This window comes from Lagopus muta, chromosome 7 (assembly GCF_023343835.1).
Source record: "Lagopus muta isolate bLagMut1 chromosome 7, bLagMut1 primary, whole genome shotgun sequence".
Lineage (NCBI taxonomy): Eukaryota > Metazoa > Chordata > Aves > Galliformes > Phasianidae > Lagopus > Lagopus muta.
In genome coordinates, this window is record NC_064439.1 from 8,646,643 (window position 1) to 8,672,793 (window position 26,151).

Below are 26,151 nucleotides of genomic sequence, written 5' to 3' on the forward strand. Positions count from 1 at the left end.
GTTTCACAGTCTAGACAGAAGCTCACCTATGCCTTTACTCACAGCATTTTCAAAATTCACGCAGTTCTTTACAGTGTGCACTTAACCAAGTGAAATACTTTGTTAAAGAAAGATGTTTAACACATCAATCCCAGCAGCCTGGAACTTGCCAGAAGCCTAGTAATATCTGTCATCTTCTGTGTACTCTAACGAAAGGGGAAAAAAAAGCCAAAAGATGAACAAAAAAAGCATTTGAAGCTTCCAAGGCATGCGTACCAATAAAGCTGTCCTAAGAACAAATTCTGAGGATCTTGTGGTTTGTAAAGCCTTGCAGATATCAGACTTTCAGACTTCCAGTTCTTTAAAATTCAATTGCTGAGACATTCTGAAGTTTTTATACTGCTTAATCCTGAGCTACTTGTACTGCCTGTAGCAGCGGGCCTAGGGGTTCATGTTTCCAAAAATGCTGTGTTTTAACAAGAAAGGTTTTAATTATTCTAAGTGTTCTGACAATCTTTTTTTTTCCTTGCAACTCTGGAAGGCATCATCAGAATCTTACCATGTCGCTTTCATCCCGGATAACAAATATCCAAAATGTATGAAAAACAGCATGTGGACAGAAGAGGTAATTTGTGCTGAAAAGCCCAATGAAGTACAAAGAGCAACAAGCATTCTGAAAAGATGACAGACATCATAAGAAATTCAAAACTAATATATAATTGCTAAGAAAAAATTCATTTCTGCTCTTCAGTAAACAGGTATTAAATGGGATTACTGTTAAGTAATTGCAACACATTAAGATCTGTTGCACACTGTGTGTTCACACAACACCCAGAGGCTGAGTTTTACTGCAGAAGAGAGAATGCATTTGATAATAGTTGTAGAATTTAAAATGAAAATTAAAACTCAGCAGACTGTCTCAGCTAACAGGAAATTCTTATTTTCTTTATTGAAATTTTGTATTGTTACATTTATACCATCCAAAACATTTTGTCATCAGACAGCATACATAACAAATGAAGACCTTCCTCCACAAAGATTGTCCAAAAGGTTTTGGGTAGTCTGCATAACTAGCAACCACCATGCAATAGTGCTGCTGTCTGCTCCTCTGTCCATTTAAGAGTCACACAAAATCTAAAAGGCTTAAAAGGCTTAAAAGAACATCTCTGATGATTGCCATTCTTGCAAAACTAAAACAAAACACGCACTATATGGTCAAGGAATGCTCTGGTTCCAACCCAGAGCCAGAAACACACGAACTGGTACATCTGCTAGAGGGACCACTATATAAACGACAGCAATAAAGCCTGTTTGGGCTCATTTTTGATCTTTCAGTTGTGATTAGGACAAAACTATTCTTTCCCAACAGTTTAAGCATTCATTCATAAAAATACAGGTTTTAACATGCTTGTATAGAAATTTGCCAAGAGTTTCTGTTTTAACACCAATTAAAGAGCAGAAGAAAGTGCAGAACATTATTTTTAACTTTCCATAAATAGCAGAACTCCTCACCAAACCAAAGAACCACTGCCTATCCCAAGAAGTGTTTTTTGTGCCAAAACACTTCCTGGCTACAGTAATTTTGGTGAACAAATTATAGCTCCTGTAAGATGAACACTTCTGGAAGTACATTACAAAAAACACAGCTTTACATGGATTTGGGTAGATTTTACAGGGGAAAAAGATAATGATCAGTGAAGTAAAAATCACAATGTGTTACACACAAGGAATCCTAACAATGTTTCTATGGTGCAGAAAATTTAAACACAGTTCCCCATGGACATCTTGACCTCTCGTAAGGTAGGTAAACATTACTTCTCTTTTCTACACTATGCCCTCACCCATAGGAAAAGCCTGGGAAACATTTCTGCCATCACAGCACATTTAAAATACACACGAGACCTTTTGTTTTCATGTGACAAAAGAGTCCTAGTAACCTTAAGATGTGCTTGTTGAGACACTGGCTGCAACAAACACCACTCTAACATCTGCAAACATAACCAGAAGCACTACAGAATTAGAATTATGGAAGGCATCAGGTTGAAGAATGTTATATTTTGACATTCTATATGTTACCTTTTTAGCGCCTCATACCTCCTTTCTTTCTTGGTCTGTGAGCATTAGCAAAGTGATCAACTATTTCTACAGTTAGAAACTATACTTTAAACATCCTTTGCTCTGGCCTATTCAGAACAGCATAGAAACATATTTCCTAATAAATAAAAGAGAACCATACCATCAGGCAACAAAGAAATAAACTAAATCTAACATACTGATACTTGATCAAATGGAGACCGTATCTCCTCCAACACTGCTTCTTGCCTTGCATTTCTGTCCCATAGGAATTTAAAGATTGAAATGAACATTTTTCACGACACAGCAAGAGTAAAATCTGGATTTATTTTCTGTACAGCACAAACCTTAAAATTACATATTTGTAAAACATTGCCAGCAAATTTCAGCTGATTTCTGTTGGTATCTTTTCCCAAGCGATTACTGTGGTTACCATTCTTCCAATGGAGCTAGAAGAGGCAGATGAAATCACTCTACTCTGTAGAAGCTTATAGTTATACAGTATAATTAACAAAATATCAAGATTATAAAAAAGAAACACAGAAAATAAAAACAAAGTGAAAACTATAGGATCTTGATGGAAAAAGAAATCAACAATTTTTGGGGTACCAGCTAAAACCATGAATGCAGTATTACAGGTGTGGCCTACACCATACTGGAAACAAAAGTCCAAATTTACCTAATCAGAGATCAAGAAAAGATGCCTATTTAATAGGTTGGTGAAGACATCTCTCCTGGATGCAGTAAACCCACTGCACCCACTGGAGTGACTCTCTCCGTCACGACTCTTGTTTTCTCAGCTGACCCAGAAGAGTATCATACCCACTTTATTACATTATATTTTGAGCTCTACAACTGTCCATCTCTCAACTAGCCTAGGATGCTAAATGGACTGCTTGCAGGTTTGCATCTTCACCATCAGGATGGAAGACAGTTCTGACTCACTTTTTGTTTTTGTTTTTTTTTACCCTAGGTTTTATTTACTTACCCAAGACAAGTCAAACATCAGGAAGAATGGCAACATGAGATTTATTGGTGTCTGGCAGCTAAAGCATTATTTCAAATACACGGACTCATACCACTCGAGGAAAGTGCACGTCTGACTCTTCCCACATCAAGGCATCATTCAACTACGTCAAAGATCATGTTAAAAAGGACAGATGCAGATCTCCTATTGACACAGTAGTAGAAGCACAAAGCCAAAACTTTTGGGCGAAGAAAAGTGAAAGGATACATAGAGTAAAACAATGGCTGGCCGTGCTGCCCCTTTCCTCCACAAGTTTCCTCTGCTGCTCCACTGGCCAGCTCAGCTCTCACTAATTGGGTCTTTGGTGCTCCACTCCCTCCGCCTACCAAGTTTCCCAGACTTCCCAAAGCCACCTGCAGCAACAACAAGGGAGCCGTGGGATTTCTGACAGCGTGAGCCTCCCTACAATCACTTACTTTTGGATAAGAATCTTTCCTGCTACGCAGAAGTGATAGGAAGAAAAATAGATATTTTCCACCTTCTTTGTAGCTGGCAGAAGATGAAAATAAGTCATCTGAAAATATAAAGGAAGACATGGAACTTATAATAGTGGTCTGGTGGAAAGAAGCCATAAAGATGAATTCTCTGAAGCAAATGACACATAGAAGAATACAGATTGCTACTAAAGCTCTAAAATAAAATTAAACCTGAAGGGTTTATTTGATGCTGATCACGGCATAGCTAAGTAAGATCAAGAAAGCACATTTCTAGGAACTGACCAGAGCACCAGACTGCTGGAAGCTCCTTTCAACAAACTGGGAAACGTTTTAAGAAGTGCATGAAAACAAATAACGTGGAAGCTGCCTAGGATGGGAGACAAACTCACTGCTTTCTTGAAGCCTTTAATTCAGACATGCTTAATTCCTACACATTCCCATTCAAATAATTTTGAACTGCTCATTTCTGCCTTAAAAAAGAGTACCCAAAATGTCATTTCAAAGAATTCCAATTCCAAGTTAAACACTTTGGCACACAAAAAGTTTAGTAACAAAAAAATATAGCTCCCATGGGACTACAATATTTCTAGAACCTACTGCTTCAAGTTTACAATCTAAAGAGATTCCACACAGAGCTGTACCATCTGTATACTTCACAAACAGTATCTTAACATGTGTATATTTATTTACACAGAACTCCATAAATTAGCCTAAATTCAAAGAAAAACTGCAAACAAAAAAATCAGAAGATATATTCCTAAAGAAAGCAATGATTGACAAGTTATTTTATTTCCAGCTCCATGTTAAAGCTTTTAATGAAGAATTATGGAAATTCCACAAAAATATAATCACGTTAAGTACAGCAGAACTTTGTAACAGCTGCACTGTACAAGTTCAGAACAACGTAGGAGTGGGGAGAGCAAAAAGTTCAGCAATGCACTTCGTTCCTGGCTCAGATGAGTTGGAATAGCTAATTCTCCAGTGCTAACTTCTGGAGCCTGATTAGTTTCACAGATGACTATCTACTCATGCAGGGGTCATCTAATATGGTTTCTCACACTATGCTAGAGAGGTAATGGTCAGAAATCTACTTTTTGAAATAACACTAAACTTGTTTGATATTTTTATTAAAAAGCATTTTTACTCCAATATTACTAACACTGTTTCATTCTGTTATCCTATTGATTTTCATAGATCAAACACGAAAATTCTACACAACCATACATTAACCCAGCACAATTTGCTTTTCTGCCTACGTGGAAGAGCTCATCAAAAAAGTAATTATAACCTCAAACCCATAAACTACTGCAGAAAAGCAGAATCACTGCTCAGCTCTGAAGTCACAGTGTGGCAGGTATTACAGAAAAGCAATGCAGAGTGAAGTATACTTTTCGTTTATGTCTGGTTACCCTATTTTCTGTAACTTGCTCTGAGGCATTTTAAAAAGAAGTACATTCTAATTTATGGAAGTAACCAACTGACATTTATCTGCTTCAGTGAAACGGAGCACAGATCACATCTCTTCACATCTTGATCCAATGTGTGCAACAAGCAACATCCACTTACTCCCCTCCTCAGTTGCCTCCAGATTCAAAACTGATACGCACCTTCAGCAAATCATGGATCTCCTTATGGTGACAAAAACGTCAGATTTTGCTTGTAATGCCCCTGAAGGAGTTAAGAAGTCTTACAAAGCCTTATGAAATGTTTTATATGTCTACAAATACAAATTCTCATTAAGCCATTCCTTCTCAATGGCCACAATTTTTTCCATCCTAGCCACCGACTCTCCAGTTTGTTTTTATCTTGTTCTTACTGAAACACAACTGGGTGTGAGGAATGCATGTTATCTACCAAGAAGTTGCTGTCTTGCATAATCTTTGTTCCTACGTGTCTAAATACAGACACATTACACACACGGAACTCCAGACTTTGAAAAACAAAAACGAACAGAACCAATACTCCCAAGCTCTTTCTGACCTACACATAGCACTTCTCAGGTTCTGTCTTTAACTTAACCTTACCTACATTTATTTTGATCAGGTAGCAGAGATCCCTGCTTCGCTTTAATAGACAAACCTATTTTAATCTTCTACTAATCTCCAGTATAGTGACATATTCCAATCACAGGTCCTCAAAAATCCATGCACTCACCTCAGTCTTTTTCGATTTATTTGCTGGAAAAAAATTTTCCTTTCCTCTGCAGAACTGCAAGTAAAGGATCTGGTTTTACAGAACTGCAATTTCAATATGATTTCAGGCAGTTTAGTGCAGATACTCATCAATGTGACATGCTAACTGGCCTGCTAATCCTCCTCATCTACTTTTTTCCTGTCATTTTAAAAGCACTTCTCATATTCAGTGTTAAATGTGCCTGAATCACCTTCTACATCAAAAATGAAATCACCACATATCACTGCTCACTTGCTGTTTCTGAGACTTCAAGGAAAGCAGGAGGCATATAGAGAGTCAAGACACACATTCTTTTTGCAGGATTTACCATTAAATATGTTCCTTAACTGCTACCCACCTTGCATCTTACTGATTATGTTATAGGTTTGTATAACTGCCAGTTAAATATGCTTTTATTTCAGTAAGGGAGGAGAAGCCCTGATCTTGCCAAATCAGAATCCCCAAAAAAGCAGGATCTGCTTCTAAACATCAAAAATAGTCTAATAAACATTAAGTGGTGTCATTTTAAATGACTCAAAGATTTAAACTAGCCTTCATATCTGGAGCTAAGATGTTAGCTTATGTCAAAAATACAAAACCAAACAGCTGCCTTTGATGTGACTGATTAAACAACTTTTGTCTCTGGTATTACTAATGGAAAGAGTAAATGGGCTGCAATATAATGTACAATAATTCAGTTACATACTAGTAAACATTTCATAGACATCAGAGCCCTAAAGTTTCAGTTCATGCTGAATGATTTTATAGACAAATAAATATGAGCTTAAATGCCAAATAAACATGCACTGCTAACAGGGTACCCTGGGACTATTTGGTGAGCCACTACACACAGTGGCCCATGGCTATTGCCATAGAGGTACACATAAGCACAAAACATGAAGTCAAAAGTTTTCCACTAAGGTACAAGTCTCTTGCATTCACTTTTGCAGAGTAAGTGGGATAAATTCAGAAAACTGATTGGTGAACTCAAGACCATCTCATATTAGGAAGGATTTCCAAGCAAGCTTCCCCAGGATTGTTTGCTATAAAAACAAATCACATTCTATGAAATACTTCTTGAGATTAGCAAAACAGTTTCTAGAAGCAAATACTTCAAAACCAACTGTGAGCAGACTTCCTCTATTTTCAGCACCTACCAAAAATATTTTGCTGTGTTCTCCACCTACAGTAAAATCTGAGACCTGTAAATACTAATAAAAAAACTAGGAATGTTTTATTTATATTAAGCCTGGAAAAAACAAGGAAATTACAATTTCCAGTTTGAAATGCAATACACTGTAACACGTAGCATGCAACATTTAAGAAGAGTTTAGCCTCTTTATTAAATCTAACATGAGTGGGAAAATCTATCAATAGCAATGACAAGCATATCAACCAACTCAAATGTTGGTAAGCTGTATATACCATAGCTCCTCAGCAAGTTACAACAGCTTATCTTTACAGAAATAAAAAAAAACAACTTTCATTTGCAATGTCCCAACATTTTTGCCCCCCCCCCCCCCCCATAAGTGATTATATTTACAATGGACACTTTCAAAAGTTGAGCTCTGAAAAGGCACAAGAAGGGAAGAATCAGCCTTTACTAGCGAAAACCGGGGAATTTCAGTATTAAAATGGAACATACATCCCAAGTTTTACTTTCAAGGGCTAAGCTGCAACTGCTAATGCAACTGCTAATACAACCAGGACTTCGCAGCCACGGCAACTGAATTTAATACAGTAGCAAGCACTATGCAATAAACTGTTCAGAACACCGGCCCATCTCACCTGCCTTAAGCATATGAACATGTTGCTACATTTTTAAGTGGTGTTTTTACTAAAATAAACTAAATGAGACTTTGGGAAGAGATATCAAGGAATGGCAAGCAGATGGAGAGCCTAGCTGACACATAACAATAGCTGGTGAAATATTACTCTTATTTTCTGTAATAAACACCAAGATCAAAACATTATGCAAGTTAAATTTCCTTGAAAGGTTCCCAGCAGGAGTTTTCCTTTTTGTTTGTGCAGTACGCGATTTCCTCTCACCCACAAAAAACATACCAAGAATGTGCATGTGCCACTAACACTAAGCAGCACTTCCTTAATCACTCATTTCCAACAATTTATGGATGATCAGTGGCAAAAAACGAGCAAAAATAATGAAAGCATGCAATGAAAGCTCATTGAGACAAACCTGTTTGGACTTCCTACTCATTTCTGTGTGTCTTTAAGATGAGGGTCTGATACAAATTAGCCACTGGGAAAAAAGTCATCTGGTCATAAAATACAGTACAGGGTCACTTTTATGTAAGTTTGCCAAAAGGGACATAAACCAGGACAATTTCAAACTGTGACACAGGATAGAAGTATATTAAAAAAATCTTTGTTCCTCCTCCATTGTGCTGTCATGTTGCTCAGCTTTATAGACGTTCTGAGCACCAGCTCTGGCCTCTTCGCTTCCACCTGGTCTACCTAATTAATTAAGCAAGGAAGTTACCTCAAATTTTTGTACTATTTGGTTTTATTATCATGCACTACTTTGATGTTCCAGGAGTTAACCTCTTAATCCAAAGACTCTGTGTGTTGTGTTCTGAACATTTTGGGATGTCTGGATAATTTGGATAATTGGTCAGGATGTTGCTGTCGCTCATGTTAAACTTTATGCCGTGACTTCGAGTTCAAAGATCAGTATTAAGGTAAAATACTTCATAAAGCCTTTTTAGAACTCTGCACTCCTGATTACGCAATACCCAGTTATACCAGTTTCTCACGGTGGTAAATCGCACTTCTGTATTTTCTTACAAGGAAATTACTCCTAAACATCTTTATCTTTGTCATCTTCAAACAAATACAAATTTCAGTTGAAGTTACATCAAGAGAAAGCACATTTTAAGGTCAAGGAAGGTACAGCAATTATCTCTTCAAAAACCTTGCCTTCTTCACACAGCAGCATTCGTGTAACTCTCTGCGCAGCCTTATCGCACACGGAAACATCAGCACTGCAAACTATAGATGCTCAACTACAAGTAAGTTTCTTCTTTTAGAACACTACAGAACAAGGTTAACTCTGACATAAAGGAACACAGCTGACATTTCTTTGTTCCACAATTGTACTACAGAACATGAAGGCCCATGACAAAGAGCTGCCAGAGGATCTAAACACAAAATACAACTTGATGTAAAGACTCTACAAAGACAAAAAATTTATAAAGCCATGCAGAAGTTTTCAATTCTAGTGCAAGATATTGAAGGTACTTCAGGCTATTCCAGTTAATAGCACTGGCTAAGGAAAATGTTACAATGACACAATGAACTCTGATTACTTCAATAGTCTTGAGAAGCCTAATTCACACCTGTTTACATGTAAATGTGTGCACAAATTCACACTGTAAAGTTCTGCACATCTCTGTAGATGTATACACACACACACACACATTATTCCAGATAATAACAGCATCTGTTATTAGATGGAAATAAACTATAGCAAGAAAGAGCACTTAAACTCTTTGAAAGTGCACTGTCAGCCCTCCCTTAGGCCCCAAATACCCTTTCTGAATTAAAATAGTGGTTTTAATTAAAAGCTAAGCAGAGAATCAGTTTGATTTTTCAGTACAGCGCTGCATCCGCCCATGGTGAGTGTCTAATTTCCGTATTTCTCTCCTCTGCATAATATGCAAGCGGTTGGTTGTTTTAAACTGTTGCCCTAGGGAAGTCAATGAGTCTGTAAGAGGGGCCATGTGCCATTTAGAAAGTATACTAGCGACCAAGAAAAAAGACATAGTAAATTGGAAGATGGTTAATCAAACCCATTCAGATTCATGAAACTTCAAATAGTTAAGGGGGCAATGCTTCCATAAAAGAGCATGGAAATAAAAGTATACAGAGCTTGGAATACTAACCTCTGTGCTATCTGAAATATAGCTTGCAACATGCGACAACAAATAGATTAAAATTAACTTCTAGCATAATTCATGATAAGCAGACAAACATAAAACTTAGGGATTCAGGCCCATATGTAATGAGAACAAACATTACTGTCACAGTATAAGCTGAACAAAGAAATCCAATAGCAAAATAAAAAATCAGTCTATTTCAGAACTGAACCTCTTATTCATTTTTCATTGCTTCTATTAAAATCCAACATGTAATTCTTACAAGGACATCTTCAAATTGATGGCTTAACTGTACACCTAAATCCCAGAGGACCTACTTACTCATTGTAACAAAGATTCATCATAACAAAAGCAATTCAATGATCCATTTAAAGTAAAGTCCATAAAAGCCTCCAGTGAAACAGTCCTTTCATCCAAATTAGATCTGAGCAGGTATCTAAAATCAACTGTTTTCCCCATACCACATATCCAACTCCCAACTGAAAGAATAAAGATTATATATTCTGCACCAAACCTCTTTATTCAACATCCTCACATCTACAGTAGCTCACTCTTCTCTGAAATGCTGCAATCTTTGCTACACGCATGAAATGCTCCTTTAAATGAAGAACACTGAAATCTGATTTTGTCAATTAACCGTAATAGCTTTCAGTGGAGCATTTGAGCACCTTTTTTTTAAACCTCTCTGGCCCATTAGTATAATGCAATGAATGACAAGACTTGCACAAGTATTAAGAAACTGGCTTAAAGTACCACAATTTTACAAGGCAATCATGGTTTCAAAGTCTTCATTGAAGAGAAAGTGTTGACCAATGTGTTAAAATATAAGGGAACTCTTTTATTGACATCTACAGACAGATTATGGTTTTATCTCATCTTGAGTTGTAAATGCTTCCAAGTGTACACATGTAAAGGTGACCCTATTTATCTTGTTACTAGCTACCAACAAACCTCATTCATATGTTTAACAGCTACCACATAACTTTTAAAGTTTAATGTAAATTCCAAGTCTAAGGCAGCTAGGATACACAATGCAGTTAACAGAAATCTACAAGTGAAGGGAACACACTGTACATATAACGCCTGAAGGAAAAACAATAATTCTTGTCAGCACTCCAACCAAGAACAAGCTTCACTAAGACTAGCCAACTTACTTCTGAAATACATTAACTATAGCTAGACACAGGCAAAAAAGCAAAATGGAACACTCTCCACTTGAAAACTGAAAGGACAAACTGAGCTGCTGAATGTGTTATTAAGGCCTATGAATATCAAAAGAGAAGGAAGGACTGGAAAGCAGAACGTTCTGCAGTCAAAGTTGGGTAAGCAGAACTAAACACAGTAATACAGACAACAGTTAATCCACTGCCAGACTTCAGAACTGAACTCATTAGCGTGGTCATCCATGCTTACACTGCAGTAATTTGCATACATCTACAGTTCAGTCAGTAAAACAGGATACCAGACAGGTATTTATACACCATCCCAGTAGGGTCCCACAGGTCCATTCTGACAGAGCTATCTTACTCAGTCTATGTAATCTACCAGAAGCTTCAACTGTAGAATACATTCCCTAACTCTTCACATTATTTGTTCCGAATTGAAGTTTCCTTCATGCTATGCTTTCCAAGAATACTTTGTTTTCCCTTGTTCCCTCAAGCATCTATATGAACTCAACAATCCCAAACTGAATGTTGCACTTGTCTGGAAGCTTCCCCAATTCCACCAGAACAAAACAGTGACTTCAATTCTGTGCATATGGCCTTGTCAACGCAACCAAGAATTCTGTTTTCCTCCCCACCACAATCGTCACCTTGCTGATTTTACATGCAAACCACTGATATCTCAATAGTCTTCTGTGCTCATTCTTTTCATTTTCCTTATTTCAGGGCACTTTCCAAAGTCCTTTGCTACTAACTGTCATCCAAAGGGTGTGCTATCCCCTCAAGCACAGTACCATTAAAACCAAAGTGCTATCTTTTGGATGATGAAAACTAAAAAAAGCACGTGCTTCAACTAGTCCCTAGATAGTCATTCTCATTTCAGTCATTTAATGTTCACCATTTGCAATTCATTTTGCTGTGTCTCTCATTTCTTTAGATCACATTATTATTATTCATATATTATTATTATCACATTACTGAGAAATTGCTTTCCCAAGTTCCATGCTTCATCAGAAGTCAGTCCTCTCAACTTTACTACATTCAATAAACTTGAAAATTGTTTGTTATTTTCTACTTGTTTAAGATAGCTTTCTTAACACACGGTTAATGCTGGTCACAGTATGCCCCACGCATGTCAGTGCTCAAGAAGCACTTGGATGATGCACTTAACAAAATGCTTAAACTTTTACTTAGCCTTGTAGTAATCAGGCAGATGATTTCTGGAGTTCTCTTTCAACTGAACTGTTCTAAATAAAATCTTTTTTTTTGTAACATTCTGACTTTTAGAACTCACACATCACACTTCTCAGTTTTCTCCAGTTCATGTTGTTTAATCAGCCATCAAGAAGAAGCCTGTACTTCTTCCCACTGCTTTGTTTCTACTGCATTGATTGAACTTGTTTGTTTAAAAAACATCCCCACTAAATTATCTTCCTCAAAAAAGCCTCAGTTAAAACATTATTAAAAAACAAACCACATGTTAAACCACTTTCTTGTGTTTTCTTGATGTCAGCATACACGGGACTTTTCCTAAAGATTACTCACAACCACATATATTGTACTCACTTCATCTGCTTGTTCAAGTTGGCACATCTATATACACACATTCACAAAAGCATACACAGCGCAGCACAGAAGTCCTCCCAAATCTGTAACTTGTTCCACTAGAAATGAGGACTGAGAATGGAACATGTACTGCAAATACTCCACGTGCATTTAACAGCATTTTCCTACCTTTTTTAAGCCAGCAAATCCTTCTGATTCCAAGAAGAAAAAGGCAAAGGGCATCAATACAAACAAACACAAATTGGAAAAAAGAGAAGCAAGATTCCACAAACCTGAAATGAACAAGAAAAAGTTTACATTACAAGTTTCTCTATACTAGAAGTTAGTTATGTTACATTTTCCTTTGTTACATACAACAACAAAGCAAACATTTAAGTACTAACAGAAGCCAGAGTGTAATGGATACATATCTATCTATGGGTCACTGCTTAAAAAAGAAAATACTTGAATCATTCTGTATTATAAGCTTTGAACAAGAAGTGGGTACCAAGTTCAAGAAGGAAACTGGGTGAAATCTTGGGAAACAGGCTGCAAAATCAGGTTGACTACTTTCACTATATCCCACGTTTTGGTGTATTCAAAAAATAAATTTCAGGAGAAAAGTACTTTACCACAAACAAATACCAAAAAATCAGTTCTATGTATTCACTATCTCACACATTTTTCCTTCAGAGAAACTTAGACAAACTGTGAACATTTTGAGAAATATTATCACTACCTCCAAAGTAAAAGACTGCAGTAACAACTACAGCAGCTTCTCAGTTACAAAAGGAGAGTAGATTATCTGAACCTTAATAATGCTTTCAACATTATCTCCCAGAACATTCCCATGGTGTAGCTCATGAAATACGGGACAGACAACTGGACAGTGAGGCAGACTGAAAACTGGCTGAGCTTTTGTGATCTAAAGGTTGTGAATAACAGTATAAAGTCAAACTAGAAGCCTGGCACCATTGGTGCACCCCTGGAATACTGAGGTTAACATCTTTATTAATGACCTGGATGATAGGAAGGAGTGCATCTTCAGCAAGTTTGCCAGTGACAACAGGAGGAGCATGCTGAGGACCAACTGGTGAGAAAACAGCCTTGTAGAGAAGGTTCTGTTAGGTACCAGGTTGAACAGGAGCTCTTGCAACAAAGACATTTAATTGCATCCTTTGTTGCATTAGGAGAAGTGCTATCAGTACTCCAAAGGAGGTAACCCTTCCTCTACTCAGCACAGGTGATGGAATGCTGAATCCAGCTGTGGGCTCCTCCATACAAATGGGAATATATTCTAACAAGCCCAAAGGACCCCAAAAATAATTAATCTTCAAGAAAGAAGAGCTGATCTTATCAATGTATATAAATATCTGTTGGGGGAGACGGTAAGGAAGCAGAGTTGGACTTCTCGTAGTGGTCTCCAGTGAAAGGAGACAAGGCAACAAGCACAAACTAAAAACAAGAAGGAAAAAAAATCTTTTTTACTGCCATTGTGGTCAAGCACTGCAACAGGTTGCCCATAAGCATTCTGTAATTTCCATTCTTAGGGATATACAAAACCCAACAGGCCACTACCTTGAGCAGCTTTTCCAACAGATTACATTGAGCAGGGCATAGACAAGACAATTTCCAGAGGTCCCTTCCAACTTCAACCTCTCTGACTTAGAAGAAAAGCCAGCAACTGACTACTGCTAGAACATCTGTAAAACACGTGACATCTGCAGGAAGCGAAAAGGTTTAAGAAGCAATCTGAAGTGATAACTGATCTTCATTAAGGCTATCTACTTTATTAAGATTTTCTGATATGGGCACGTTCTGAACAAATACACAGTCATCAACATCACCCTATCAGATGCTTACATGATGCTGTGTTTCTTCTTAAGTATTACAGCTTAACCTGCAATTTCATACTAGTGTAACTATCAGGTTTAGCTAGTGTTACAAGTACTGCATCTGAAAATACAGCTTCTGTTTTGCAGCTGAGAAAAACACATGCATATCCACAATTCTACATGACTAGTTTATCATCTGAAATCCAAAAAAGAACATCCTCCATGATAAAAAGAAAAAAAAGAAAAGAAAAATCAAAATACCACCTTCCTTCTTACAAACAGGCTTGTTTCCTTTCTAAAAACTGTCCAGTTTGGAAAAAATAGGAAGAGGTGTGCACTAATGGTATGAGAAGTCATTATGGAATAAAATCCCTGTATTTAGTTCAAAATGTGAAATGGTTAGAAGTTATCTTGCACCTTAAATAGAAACAAAAATGAAAAGTAAAAGAAGAAAAAAGACTTTCACCGGACTTATGTTTTTTCCCTGTAAAATACTGAAATTTAAAGGAGAAAAAAAAATGACAGGGAACGTACTTCATCAGTTGGTAGTGCCAGGACACAAGCTTAGTGATACAAATAAGACAAGAAAAACCCAAAAGATGCATGAAATACAATACTGAAAAATGCTAAAGAAAACAGACTGCCTGAAGGTGGCTAAACTTAGCTAACAAAGAGGGGGATTTTTCTCTTTAGAATTTGCTGTCAGGAAGCTCCTGTTACCATGTAAAGAACATAAATTAACACACAACAACATCAGGAAGAACAGAATCATAAGTCCTTATCAGAAATACAATAACAAGAGTTCTGTTTACATGTGTATATATTTATATACATGTATGTATGAACACATATATACACACCCACTCCTCCAGAAAATGCACAGGAGTTTCTGAGCTGAAATATTACCCGATTTTGGGTTTTTTGGGGAGGGATGGGGAGGTAGGAGTCTTCCTAATTTAGATATTTTCTCTAATGGAAAATACATCTGACACTAACAAACTGAGCTTACTAAAACTGTATACACAGTTGTCAAAATTTCATCAGCTGTGTTACATGTATCTACAGATCAAAACAGTGCTAAGGGATGCATATAATAGTACAGAGCATTTTAAGAGATGGGATGGTGGCACACATCTCAAGCGATGCCTAAGAAGTTGAAAACTAAAATTTACACATTAGCAGCTGATACACAATGTTAAACTGCAAAGGTACACCAGAAATACACCATTTTGAGAGGTAAGGACAGTGCTGTAGTGCTGCTGACATACATACACATGTATATATAAACATATATGCATACGTTTCAACAGGTTCTCATTTTTCTTTCTTTCCACCTACTTCACTGACTGAACAGAGGGCCTTCTTCCCCTATTACATTTCTAAGTTAACAAATTAGGATAAGAAATCAAATTAAAATACACCCTGAAAATAAACAGTTACTATTATATAGATTTTACCATGAAACTGCCTAAGATGTTTGCAGATCTTAACATATATAAAGCTTTAAGCAGTTCTAGTGGTTTGCTTTGGGGGAAGGTCCCTTTTTTTTCATAAAAGTTTTTGCAGTGACTTAAGAAAATCCCCAAAGAAATAAGTTAATAAAACAAAAATTAAAAACTTGGTCTTTGGCAACCATAGAACAGCCTCAGCAATTCTTTTCTGATTCATGACAGTTTCTTTGCATTCTACCTCCACCTGGTGGCTGTACCTAACAACAGCACAAGTGAACACTTCACAGCTGTTAGAAGCTCAACCCTGTCTGGGTTTAGCTCAACACACATTAGTTAAGGCTATTTAATCTGGGCCTAGCTAAGGGCCCTCTTCCTAGTTTCCAAAATTGAAAGCATATACTTTATTCTACGGGATCATCCTATATGACAAAACTAAAGCAACAGCCAACAGTAAAAACAACACACCTTAACATTACAATTAAGTATCTCACACTACACGTGCAATTGATAAATTAACACAAGCATTTTAAAGCAATACCAATTTTCCCATTCAGTAACATTTAATAATAAATGTTAGTAATAAATACATAAAAGCAATGCCAGACAGTTACAGAGATGGTAACATTTTCTCTATCAGCTCTCAGGACATATTATTCATAAATCACTTCAAGAAGGTAGACTGTTCATTCACGGGAACAGGGTTTTACAAAGCAAAGCAACACTACTCTGCAAACCCAGTGAATGCCACAAGAGGGAGCCCCTTCCAAAGGTAAAGTTTTGAAATAAACACCGACTTGTTCCCAAGTTCTGAGAAGCCCCTCGTCATACCTGAAACCTGGTGAAATTCTGACGGCTTCACACCAACTGAGGTAAATCCTGGTTTAGTTCAGTCACCTCTACCACTAGCATCAGCTTTGATCAAACTTGGAAACACACTGGTGGTGAATGCCTCTCATGCTGGCCGTTGCTATTGGACTTAGAAATGTACACGACATCGTGCAGGCATAAACACTGCAACTTTAGGCTGTGGATGCCCCATCCCTGGAGGCATTCAAGGCCAGGCTGGATGCGGCTCTGGGCAGGCTGATCTGGTGACTGACAGCCCCGCACATAGCAGGGGGATTGAAACTCAATGATCATTGTGGTCCTTTTCAACCTAGGCCACTCTGTGACTATGACTATCATATTAAATCAAAAGACGATGATCACAGGATAATTCAGAGGCCTTCCTATCTGAAAACAACATTTTTCCAGCAAATTTCCAAGTAACCTGCATTTTCTGAAGTACTGAAAGAACTCTAACATAGAGTACTGCAGAATTGCTCACTACAGAACTTTCATCCTCTGCAACACTGTATTCTCCCCAAAATAAACTCAGACAGTGTGAAAGATTATTTTCTATAAAACAGTCTCTTTTACCATGCTTGAGAGAGAAGAATATAACTGCCTGAACAGCTGAATAGCCCATTACCAGGTAGGAGACATGCTAAATTAGCAGCACCCTATTACAAGTGTCACTAACTTTAAAGTCATGGAGCCTGATCTCTCACTTAAAATAGATAACCAGCAGGTCCAGTCAGGCTACTCAAAGCTTTAGCCAGTTAAATTTTGGAAAATTTCCAAGGATTTAGTCTGTCTGGATGGCCTTTTATCCATCCATGCACACATCTTGCTTCATACTGCATGCAACAGAAAAAAAATCTGGCTCTTTTCTCTCCATCCCCATGTAGGTCAGTAAATACTGCAGTCAGCTCCCTGAGGTTTCTGTTTTCCAGAATCTCTTTGCACCCAGGGATGCAACCCACTGATCTGTTTGTTCCCGTTTATTATTTAGCACAATCCTCTCCTACAACACTCAGGGCCCATATCCTCCCCTGCCTCCTTCTCTGTGCCACAATTTGGCACAGAGACTCGTGAAATCCTAAAGCAGACCTTGCTAGCAAAGATTGAGGCAAGAACTACCTCAAGTTAACAACAGGATGATGCTTTCCTTCATCTTGCTGTTTGTGTCCCTATGTCCCAGTTAGGAAATCAGGTTTCCCTAATTTCACCCTAGAATATTAGCACAGGTGCTATTTCTATACTCCTCCTAGGCAGCTCATCCCCACTTCAACCATCCATGAAACTCCTCTTCAGATTTGACCTCAGGAGTTCCCATTAGGCCAAATCAGCCTCTATCACACCACACCTACTTGCTGTCATGCACAAGCAGGTGCACTCTTACAGCACTTTAAGGAGGTTATCCCTGGAAATAAGCATCTCTCCTGGGTTGCTTCGTCTCTGGGGCATGCTCCATCGACATTCCACTTCCTGAACAGTACAGAGTCCATTCCCTTAAAGTATGTCTTTATCCCATAACTTCTCTTATTTTCTTGTTTTGCTATCTAGATCATACAAAAAAAATAATACTCAACTAATTTCAGAAAGATAACAGATGATATGCTTTATCTCCTGGCTTTACCTACCCACACATTAAATCTGTTGTAAATTTACTTCTTCTCATTAATGAAACCTTCCAAGTTGGGGGATGGGGAAATTCAGGAATTTGCTATGCATATTATCAGATGTCTTACTGAAGTGTATTACCAAACAAAAAATGAGATTTCATGCGATTTCATGTAGAGCCCAATTACCATCTTAACTTCATTCATTAGGCAGTGGAATGGGCTGCCCAGGGAGGTGGTGGAGTCACCAATCCTGGAGGTGTTCAAGGAACATTTGGACATTGTGGTGAGGAACATGGCTTAGTGAGAACTATTGGTGATGAGTGGATGGTTGGACTGGGTGATCCTGTAGGTCTTTTCCAAACTTGGTGATTCCATAATTTTATGATTTCAGATTAAGTACCTCTGAAATAAATTAATACTCTGAAATAACACATTATCTCCTATCACCTACCAACTGCATTGAAGAACATCACATTCCCACTAGCTATTTCCCTAGACACGTAGAGGTGTGCAAAAAGTTTTCTAATTAGTTAGTATTCATTACATATATTTTCTTACACTCAAGCACATTCATCAGTATTGGAAAGAATACAAAGCTCAAGGCATCATCCCTGCAAGTATGTTTCCAGAAATTACACTCTTCTTGAACTGTTTCAATGAAAACAAGTTGCATTTTTATCATGCCTCTTTATTACACTTGATGCATTTACATTCTGATTTTCCTTGCTTACAAACAATTAAGAGTTGAATTTAGCTATCTAATCATAACTGCTCACAGCTAGCATGTTTCTTCAAATGAAATATGCCCTTTATATACAAAGTTATCATCATCAACAGGCTTATGAAATTTCCATTTACACACCAGGAAGTTTAACAGAATGTTTTCAAGTTACTTAGGCTCAGGTAAGTCTAATTTACAACCGTATTCAAAGCAGTCAATTTGGTTTATTAAAGAATTACTCAGGCTTGAAGGGATTAAACAACAGAACAATGAAAACAGATTTTTATGATGCACAATCCAGCAGCAAACCCAACTAACCAGGAAAATATCAACAATTCATCTAACATCTCAAATGAAAATAGTGTTATTAGTTTAAAAATAATGAAGATATCCATTTTAATTACATTATGCTGAGTACTAACCATGAATTAGTGAGCCATTTAACCACTGAATATAGTAGTTTTGTGGAAAAGAAAGCAGGATCTCATTGCTGATTATTGAGAAAGGCAGAAGCAGGACTGCACCAGCTGAAACTGCTAGAGTGAAGGTGCTCAAGAACAGCCTGAAATTTAAAGAAATGTACCACTGTTACCAACATCAACATGCTCTGAACAGGGTTAAACAAAGTAGTTAGCTACCTATTAATTGGTATCTGAAGGCAATCCTGTGATTTCCACAATATTTCACATCAAAAAAGCAAATTCTAATACCAAGTAGTTTACAGATTATATTGAAATACTTACTAGTAACTAATTGCTAGTAACTAACTAGTAATCCTCTTTGGAATTGTATGCATTCAAAATTACAAGGTAAACTGCTGAAATTCATGAAGTTTCTTTTGATAATTCCTTTTAATTTCCTCCTAAATTCTTACCATACTTTTTTAAAAGCAGAGCAGCTTTTTAGTGTCTACAAAATGGGTACAATTACACAAATATATTAACATCAAACAAATAATTGCTGCTTTTTTCACAAATTAGATATTTGAACATCATGTCACAGCTTGGGGCTTTTTGGTAACTGTGAAGTCAATACAGAGGCATCATTAGGATTAGGTAAAGTATTCAATCTTATTCCTTTCAGATCAAATGCAATTCAAATGAAATGCCATCTTGTGGCATTGGAAAGAACTGTGCTCTTCAGAAAAAATGGCAAAAACATTCTCACAGAACAAATCCACTGATAGAACAAAGCTGCATAACAAAGAAATTGGGAATTATCTGAGTTTATAATAGGAAAGTCAATAAGCTACTTACAGAAATGTTACTTTTCCATAATAGTCTCTGCAAATCTATTATTCAGTCCACAGTACTTAATTTGCAGAAGAAAGTCAGTGTGGCTAATTTCATTTCAGAAGAAGGTAATGCTATATGCTTTTGTTGTTGGTTTGAACTACTTTTCTTTTCCTTAAGGATACTGAATTATTCTAAGCCAGAATTGTAAAACCTAGCACACTATATTCTAAGATGCTACTGCAGTTTGACTGTTTTCTCCCCAACTCACCTGTTAAGTCCTGAAAACTGTGCTGGGAAAACAAATACCTATCTGCATGATTGACAGTCATTGCTTTCTGAAAAATAACATTCCCACCACTTTCTTTGAAAAGATATTATACTGAAGTGCTAATGCTGTCCTGACTTACACAGCAGTCTTATAAAGTACAGAGTATTTAGAATTGATATTTGTTATAAGCTAAACTAGGAAAGAAGATGCAGGGACATAACAGCTACCAGACAAATTTTACTCTTTGGATGCTGAAAAATTCAGTGTGGCTAAGATCACTGCTGTCACAAAAATCATTAATCTAGAAGAGTTTTAATTCACTGCAGTTTTAAAGCAGAGGAGAGAACCTTTTCTCTAAATTACAGCTGAGAGCTTCCTACGCTAGAAAAGTAGGTAGTTTTTACCTCTCTTGATCTGAAGGCCTTGTGGCAAATGAGAATTTTAAATTCACAGAAAAATATCAGACATCAGTGGGCAGAGCATGTCTGAGATTTGTTTCATCTTTGTGCGCCTTTCAAGCTTGCCACAAGTGCACAACCAAAAGTGAACAGCTTGCAAATGTACTCGGCACTTTCCCAGAGTACAAGACAAATCAATAAAACATGCAATGAAGCTCTCCTTCCAACAAGATGACAGTACCACCACAGAATAGCTAAGAACATTATAATCAGTCAGTAGCAAACCCACAGAGTATTGCAAATTACAAAACTGAGAGGGCAGCAATAGCTTACAGATGTTCTTTAAATCTTCAGATATATCTAAATAGGAGAGATTAATATCTAGCTTTATTAAAAAGAACAGGAAGAGGACAGTCTCTGGCAGACCAGCAGGCCTGGCAAGAGTTTCACTTCCATTCATTACTCTTTTATAAGCACTCTTCAGATGATCAAATGCAGATGTCTGCTTCATTAAGAGTGAAGTCGCTCCCCAGAACCCACTGCTCCCCTTGACAAGATTGCCATTGAGTAGAACAGTGGGACATACTTCATATATAGACATCTACACTTTAGACACCTTAACTTAGATGCAACCCTTGCACTGTCCTGTACCTCTAGCATCAGGTCCTCGTGTAACCTTCTGACCAACACAGTGCTTACCAGGAAGGGCACAGGTGAAAGAAGCCCTACACCAAACTGCCTTCTGTCATTACACCTTTCAGAATGCAAGTTGCCACATAATCAAATGTTTTTCCTCTGCCCCATGAAAGCACCATTTATTTGTCATCACATTTCAAATAGATTTTTACTTGATTTGGAAGCATACACAATTCCTATCATATATTCAGGTAAAAAAAGTCTTAAAAAGAGAGCTATACATACGATATTCTGTTAACTATGGCATCTTCATCCTCTTGCTCATCTGAAAAATAAAAAAATAAATTGGAGCCAGCAAAGGAAAATCTGTTGTTGTACATTCCAATTTTTTTGAAATAAAAGAGATCAATCACTTACACCCTTCCTCCGTTCTTTATACCCTTTTCTGTACCTCTTGGTGTTATTTATGCATTCGATACCATCTTAGAGTGAGTTTTTTCCTTTAAAGTCTGAGGTTTTCCATGAGGTTACTCAAAAAATATTTTTCAACTTAAGAAGAAACAAACCAGGTGTTTCAAGCTTAAGTCATGGACACTCAAACTAAATGTGTAGTCACCAACACATGTACTTCTGTACTAGAATAATTTCATAAGAACAGGAGTTTTGCTTCCATTTCTTTGAGCAGAATCTGAAGCTGTTTTGATGGGAATCTTACAGCATTTTCAGAGATCAAGTGCAGGATTTCTTATGAATTACTTTGGCTAGAAGAGTTGTACAAACAGCAACTTTTCCAAAAAAACTCCAGAAGTGCTAACTCTACAAACTTATCGGTAAGAGTCCAGCAAGCAAATGAAATTTGTCTGTGTGAACAGTCACAAAACTTCCAAAAAGTAATGACAGCTGCAAGCATTTCTTCTCACTAGCTGATGAGATCAACCGCCAAAAAAGGAAAAAGCATCCTTACAGCCAACAGTTTGTCATAACAATTCTTTCTCCCCTTTCTTCTACACACCTCCAAACAGCAGCAGATTTCTAACACACCAGGATACATACCAGGATAACAAGTCATTACATTTTATTCACTTGTTTAACTATTCACTATGTTTAAAGAGCATACATCATTTAAAAAAAAAAAAAAACAACACTGAATTTATTTAATATTTTACCTTTCATCTTGTATACAAGTCCATCTATGAAATAAACTTTATTCTTACAGGTCCAACAATCAGTTTCTACCCAAATTTGAAGCATCAACATCTTGTAGCAATCAAATGTTTTTCCAGCATGACTGACTGTGCATCAAGTCCCAAATAAGCCATCGAAAGTCAAACATTCTGCTGCTGTATATATTTGTATGGTATTTGCCTCTAGCAGAGATAGAAGAAAATGACAGGGGTCCCTACAGATTACAGATTAGTTTCAGACATACAGCGTTTCAAAAGTAAGGGAAAAAATTATTATCTCAAGGAATAAGAATTCAGTGAGGAGGTCATAAAGAACAGATTAAGGAAGAACACCAAAACAACTACACCTGAACAAAGCAAAATCATTACACTAAATCTACTACTTCCCTTCAGTAGTACTGGCAACCTTTTCATTTACCAGCTAGAGTTCTGAAGTTGATTTTGACACTAAAAGACACTGATTCTAGTAAAGATTACGTGAAAGGAGAACAAGATCTGAAGGCAATAGAAGCAGAATTTCCCACTTGAAATTCTCCCCTTTCTTCTGTTTCAAAACAGTTAAAATCCAGGTTGCCACAGTGCCATAATGGAACAGGTTGTGGTCACCCTCACCTCCTCCCCCCAGCCACATATTCTCACTCAATCACGAAGGACCAGCTGTGGCACAAACTGATCTTTACAGACACTTCAATGTGTTTCCACCCTTCACTCCAAACTGAGTTTTAATCTCCACTTTGATCTGAAATTGCAAAATTGCTCCATGAGGCAGCATTTAAACTACTTCTTTAACTGGTTCTTTAAAGATCTGTTGCCTTTAATGCACGCTGAAGGCTCCAAGAAGTGCTAGAGCTGGCACAACAGAAGGGATGGAGAACTCATGGCTTGGAGACAAAGGGAGCAGACAAAGGGTAAGACAGCAACGTATACCAACAGATCAGCACAGGATGACATGATACAGCAGTCAGAGAAACACATTTCATCAGAGATCCAGGCAGATTCTTCTGCTGTTCTCGTGGAAGCAGAGAGGAAAGGAATCACCTATTCACTCAAAAAATAAAACAAACGTTGAAGATATTAACAACTTCATGCTTACCTGCTTTTCTTTTGTATCTTGTGATTATGAAGTAGGACACTATGTAGAGAACAGCAAATAGCAGAAAACAGATCTGAAATAAAAAAGTTGTGTTTTTTAAATTGTAAAAAATGTCTGGGTATAATAAAAAAATAAGAAAATACAGTATCAATAATTTAAAGTTCAATGCAGATCAACAGAAGCACTGGTACCACTATCATAAAATTAGCACTGGTTTTATGGGTTCCATCTTATTAATAGAAAGTTAAACCAGTGAGAACAACTCAAGGTAATACTACTATAGTAATCCACCACAAGTCCATCAGGTTTTGCCTTAAAATGGAAACAAAAAAAAAGCCCTACCAGCAGCAGTATCTTATGTTTGTTTGTTTTGTGTGTGTTTGGGGTTTTTCTTTTGTTGCAGGTTGTGGGTTTTCTTTTTTTGTTTGTTTTCAAGTTTGAATCCATCTAAGTTATGACAATATAAAGAGCAGTAACACATTTAACATAGGGGTAATTGTACAATGGGCTTTTGAAGATCTGTAACAGAATAAGCTATCAACATACATAAAGAAAAAAGCAGCTGTTTGCTGTTTCCATCACATCTTGAGCCCAGCCAATTCTAGGCAACAATATACACCAGTAAGACTGCCACAGTGGACATCCATGTGTGAGCCAGTCAAACAGTCTCCTCTACAGTCACTGAAGCCAAGGGCAGAGCTCCTCTCCTCACAAGTCAGACAGCTCATTTAGGTCAGACATACCTGCAGCCTGGGGTGACTTTAAGTCTCTAAGATTTGGCACCAGAACTTCAATACAATTAGACAAGGCCAAAACAGCTACAAATACTTCAGAAATTTGAGAGGGAAGGAATTGAATGATAAGACAATTTTAATCCTCCATGTCTTAGGGGGTAACTAAAAAAATCAAGTCTCTTGAAGAAGACTTCAGCAGCTCAGCATTGCTTCCTTAATCTAGTTCACTGATGCCTATTAAAAACATGAGTCAGTCAGAAGACAGTAAAGCATGTCTCTGTGATGATGTGACCCTTAATCTTCTTTAGTACTTGAACAAGAACAGTAAGGTGCTGTATACCAGCAGTGTAGTTCATTTTTATTAGCTTGCAAACACAGTAGCTATGCACAAAGGCTGAGAAATTACTTGAAGTAGCCCTAACGATTAAGACTATTTTTCTATTTCCTTTTGTTGGTGCACAATACCAGCAGTCACCAAGGTCTCAGAACACAGAGTTAACTGAATAAGCCCAAATTGTTTTAGGAGGTTTTATGAACAAAGGGAGTTCACCCTATTGCCTGCATAGGCTTCTCAGTCAGTTCTGCCTGCATCTGCAAATCATGACATTAGAACACTGATACGTTTTGCTCCAAACTGAGTTTTAATCTTCACTTTGATCTGAAATTGCAAAATTGCTTCACAAGGCAGCACCTAAACTACTTCTTCAATTGGTTCTTTAAAGATCTGTTGCCTATAATCATAGCACAGCTTGGCTTGGAAAGGACCTTGAATATCATCAAGTTCCAATTCCCTAGGAGGAAAGAAGGACTTATTAAAAAATACAAATAAAAGTAAACTTGTGGTGTAATTTCCCTCAAGCAGCCAGACAGATAAGAATCAAAGCACAGCCAAGAGCCCGAGCATGGCTGTAGTTTCCTTACATGCTCTCCCCAGCAATAGTACCATGCCATAGGTCTGAAGTGACAACTGAGCTCATTTTGAACTGATAACACACAGTGGTGACGTCCAAAATACTGATGCTAAAAATCAGATTTCATAACTATGTGTTTGAATTCAACTATTTCATCCAAATAGAGCTCACTGCCCCAGCTTCCCAGAGACTGCTTCAAAGACAGCAACTTCAATAACGGAAAGTGGTTTAATAAAGAAAAGTAATAATATGCTGGTATACTTCTGAACTGGAAAGGGCAAAAACCTTGAGAAGCACCTTGGGTTTTCAGAGCACTTCAACACAGCCCATCCTGTCAGTAAGAGATGACGCAGTGCCAGGGCTGAAAAGAGTCCTTCTCTAAGTTTCCAGTTCCTTTGAAACTAGACCATGCCTGCAGACAGAGGCATCTAATTTTAGGCATCCACCTTGGAAAATTAGGTATGACATACACGGGGTCAAGTAGAATTATTCTGAAAAGAATCCACAAGACCCAAATAACTTTGTTTCTGTCTAGAATACTGTTAAGCCCTCTTTTATTTAAAAAAAAAAAAAAAAAAAAAAAAAAAAAAACACAACTATGACTGCAATCTCAAATAAAATAGATGCCCTTTACTCTAGCTGTGATTGCAAGGTTACAGTGAAAATGTGGGTCTGTACTTAGAAGACAGCCGTGAGATAACCGACCTATTTGCAGGGCACAGCAGGAGAAAGCTGACCAGTAACATGAACTGTCAAACGCTGCATTTGTGGTCTTAGATGACAGCTACTTAACAACTCAGCAGTAATGTGTAACTATATATCTTGGTGTAATTACCCTTCTACTTCTGTCAGAATGAAGAAAAAATGTTGCCATTGTAAATATTTGGTGAGGTGTTTATTATTGAAAATACATCGAATTTTTAAAATAAAGAAAAGAAAGCAGCAA

General features: G+C 37.3%; 1 protein-coding gene across 3 annotated transcripts in view; it reads right to left on the bottom strand.

Annotated features, from left to right (window-relative positions):
* The window catches only part of LMBR1 (limb development membrane protein 1), a 63,106-nt gene that overhangs the window by 26,856 nt on the left and 10,099 nt on the right, over positions 1 to 26,151 (bottom strand). For 2 of the 3 annotated variants that reach the window (XM_048950614.1, XM_048950613.1), the window contains exons 2-5: positions 23,561 to 23,633; positions 21,569 to 21,608; positions 19,169 to 19,308; positions 12,482 to 12,585 (exon numbers count right to left, since the gene is read on the bottom strand). In XM_048950614.1, coding sequence (XP_048806571.1) covers positions 12,482 to 12,585; positions 19,169 to 19,308; positions 21,569 to 21,608; positions 23,561 to 23,633 — 357 coding nt within the window. Of the gene's footprint in view, positions 1 to 12,481; positions 12,586 to 19,168; positions 19,309 to 21,568; positions 21,609 to 23,560; positions 23,634 to 26,151 lie in introns of those variants that run through there. The other variant, XM_048950615.1, reaches the window with a different exon arrangement.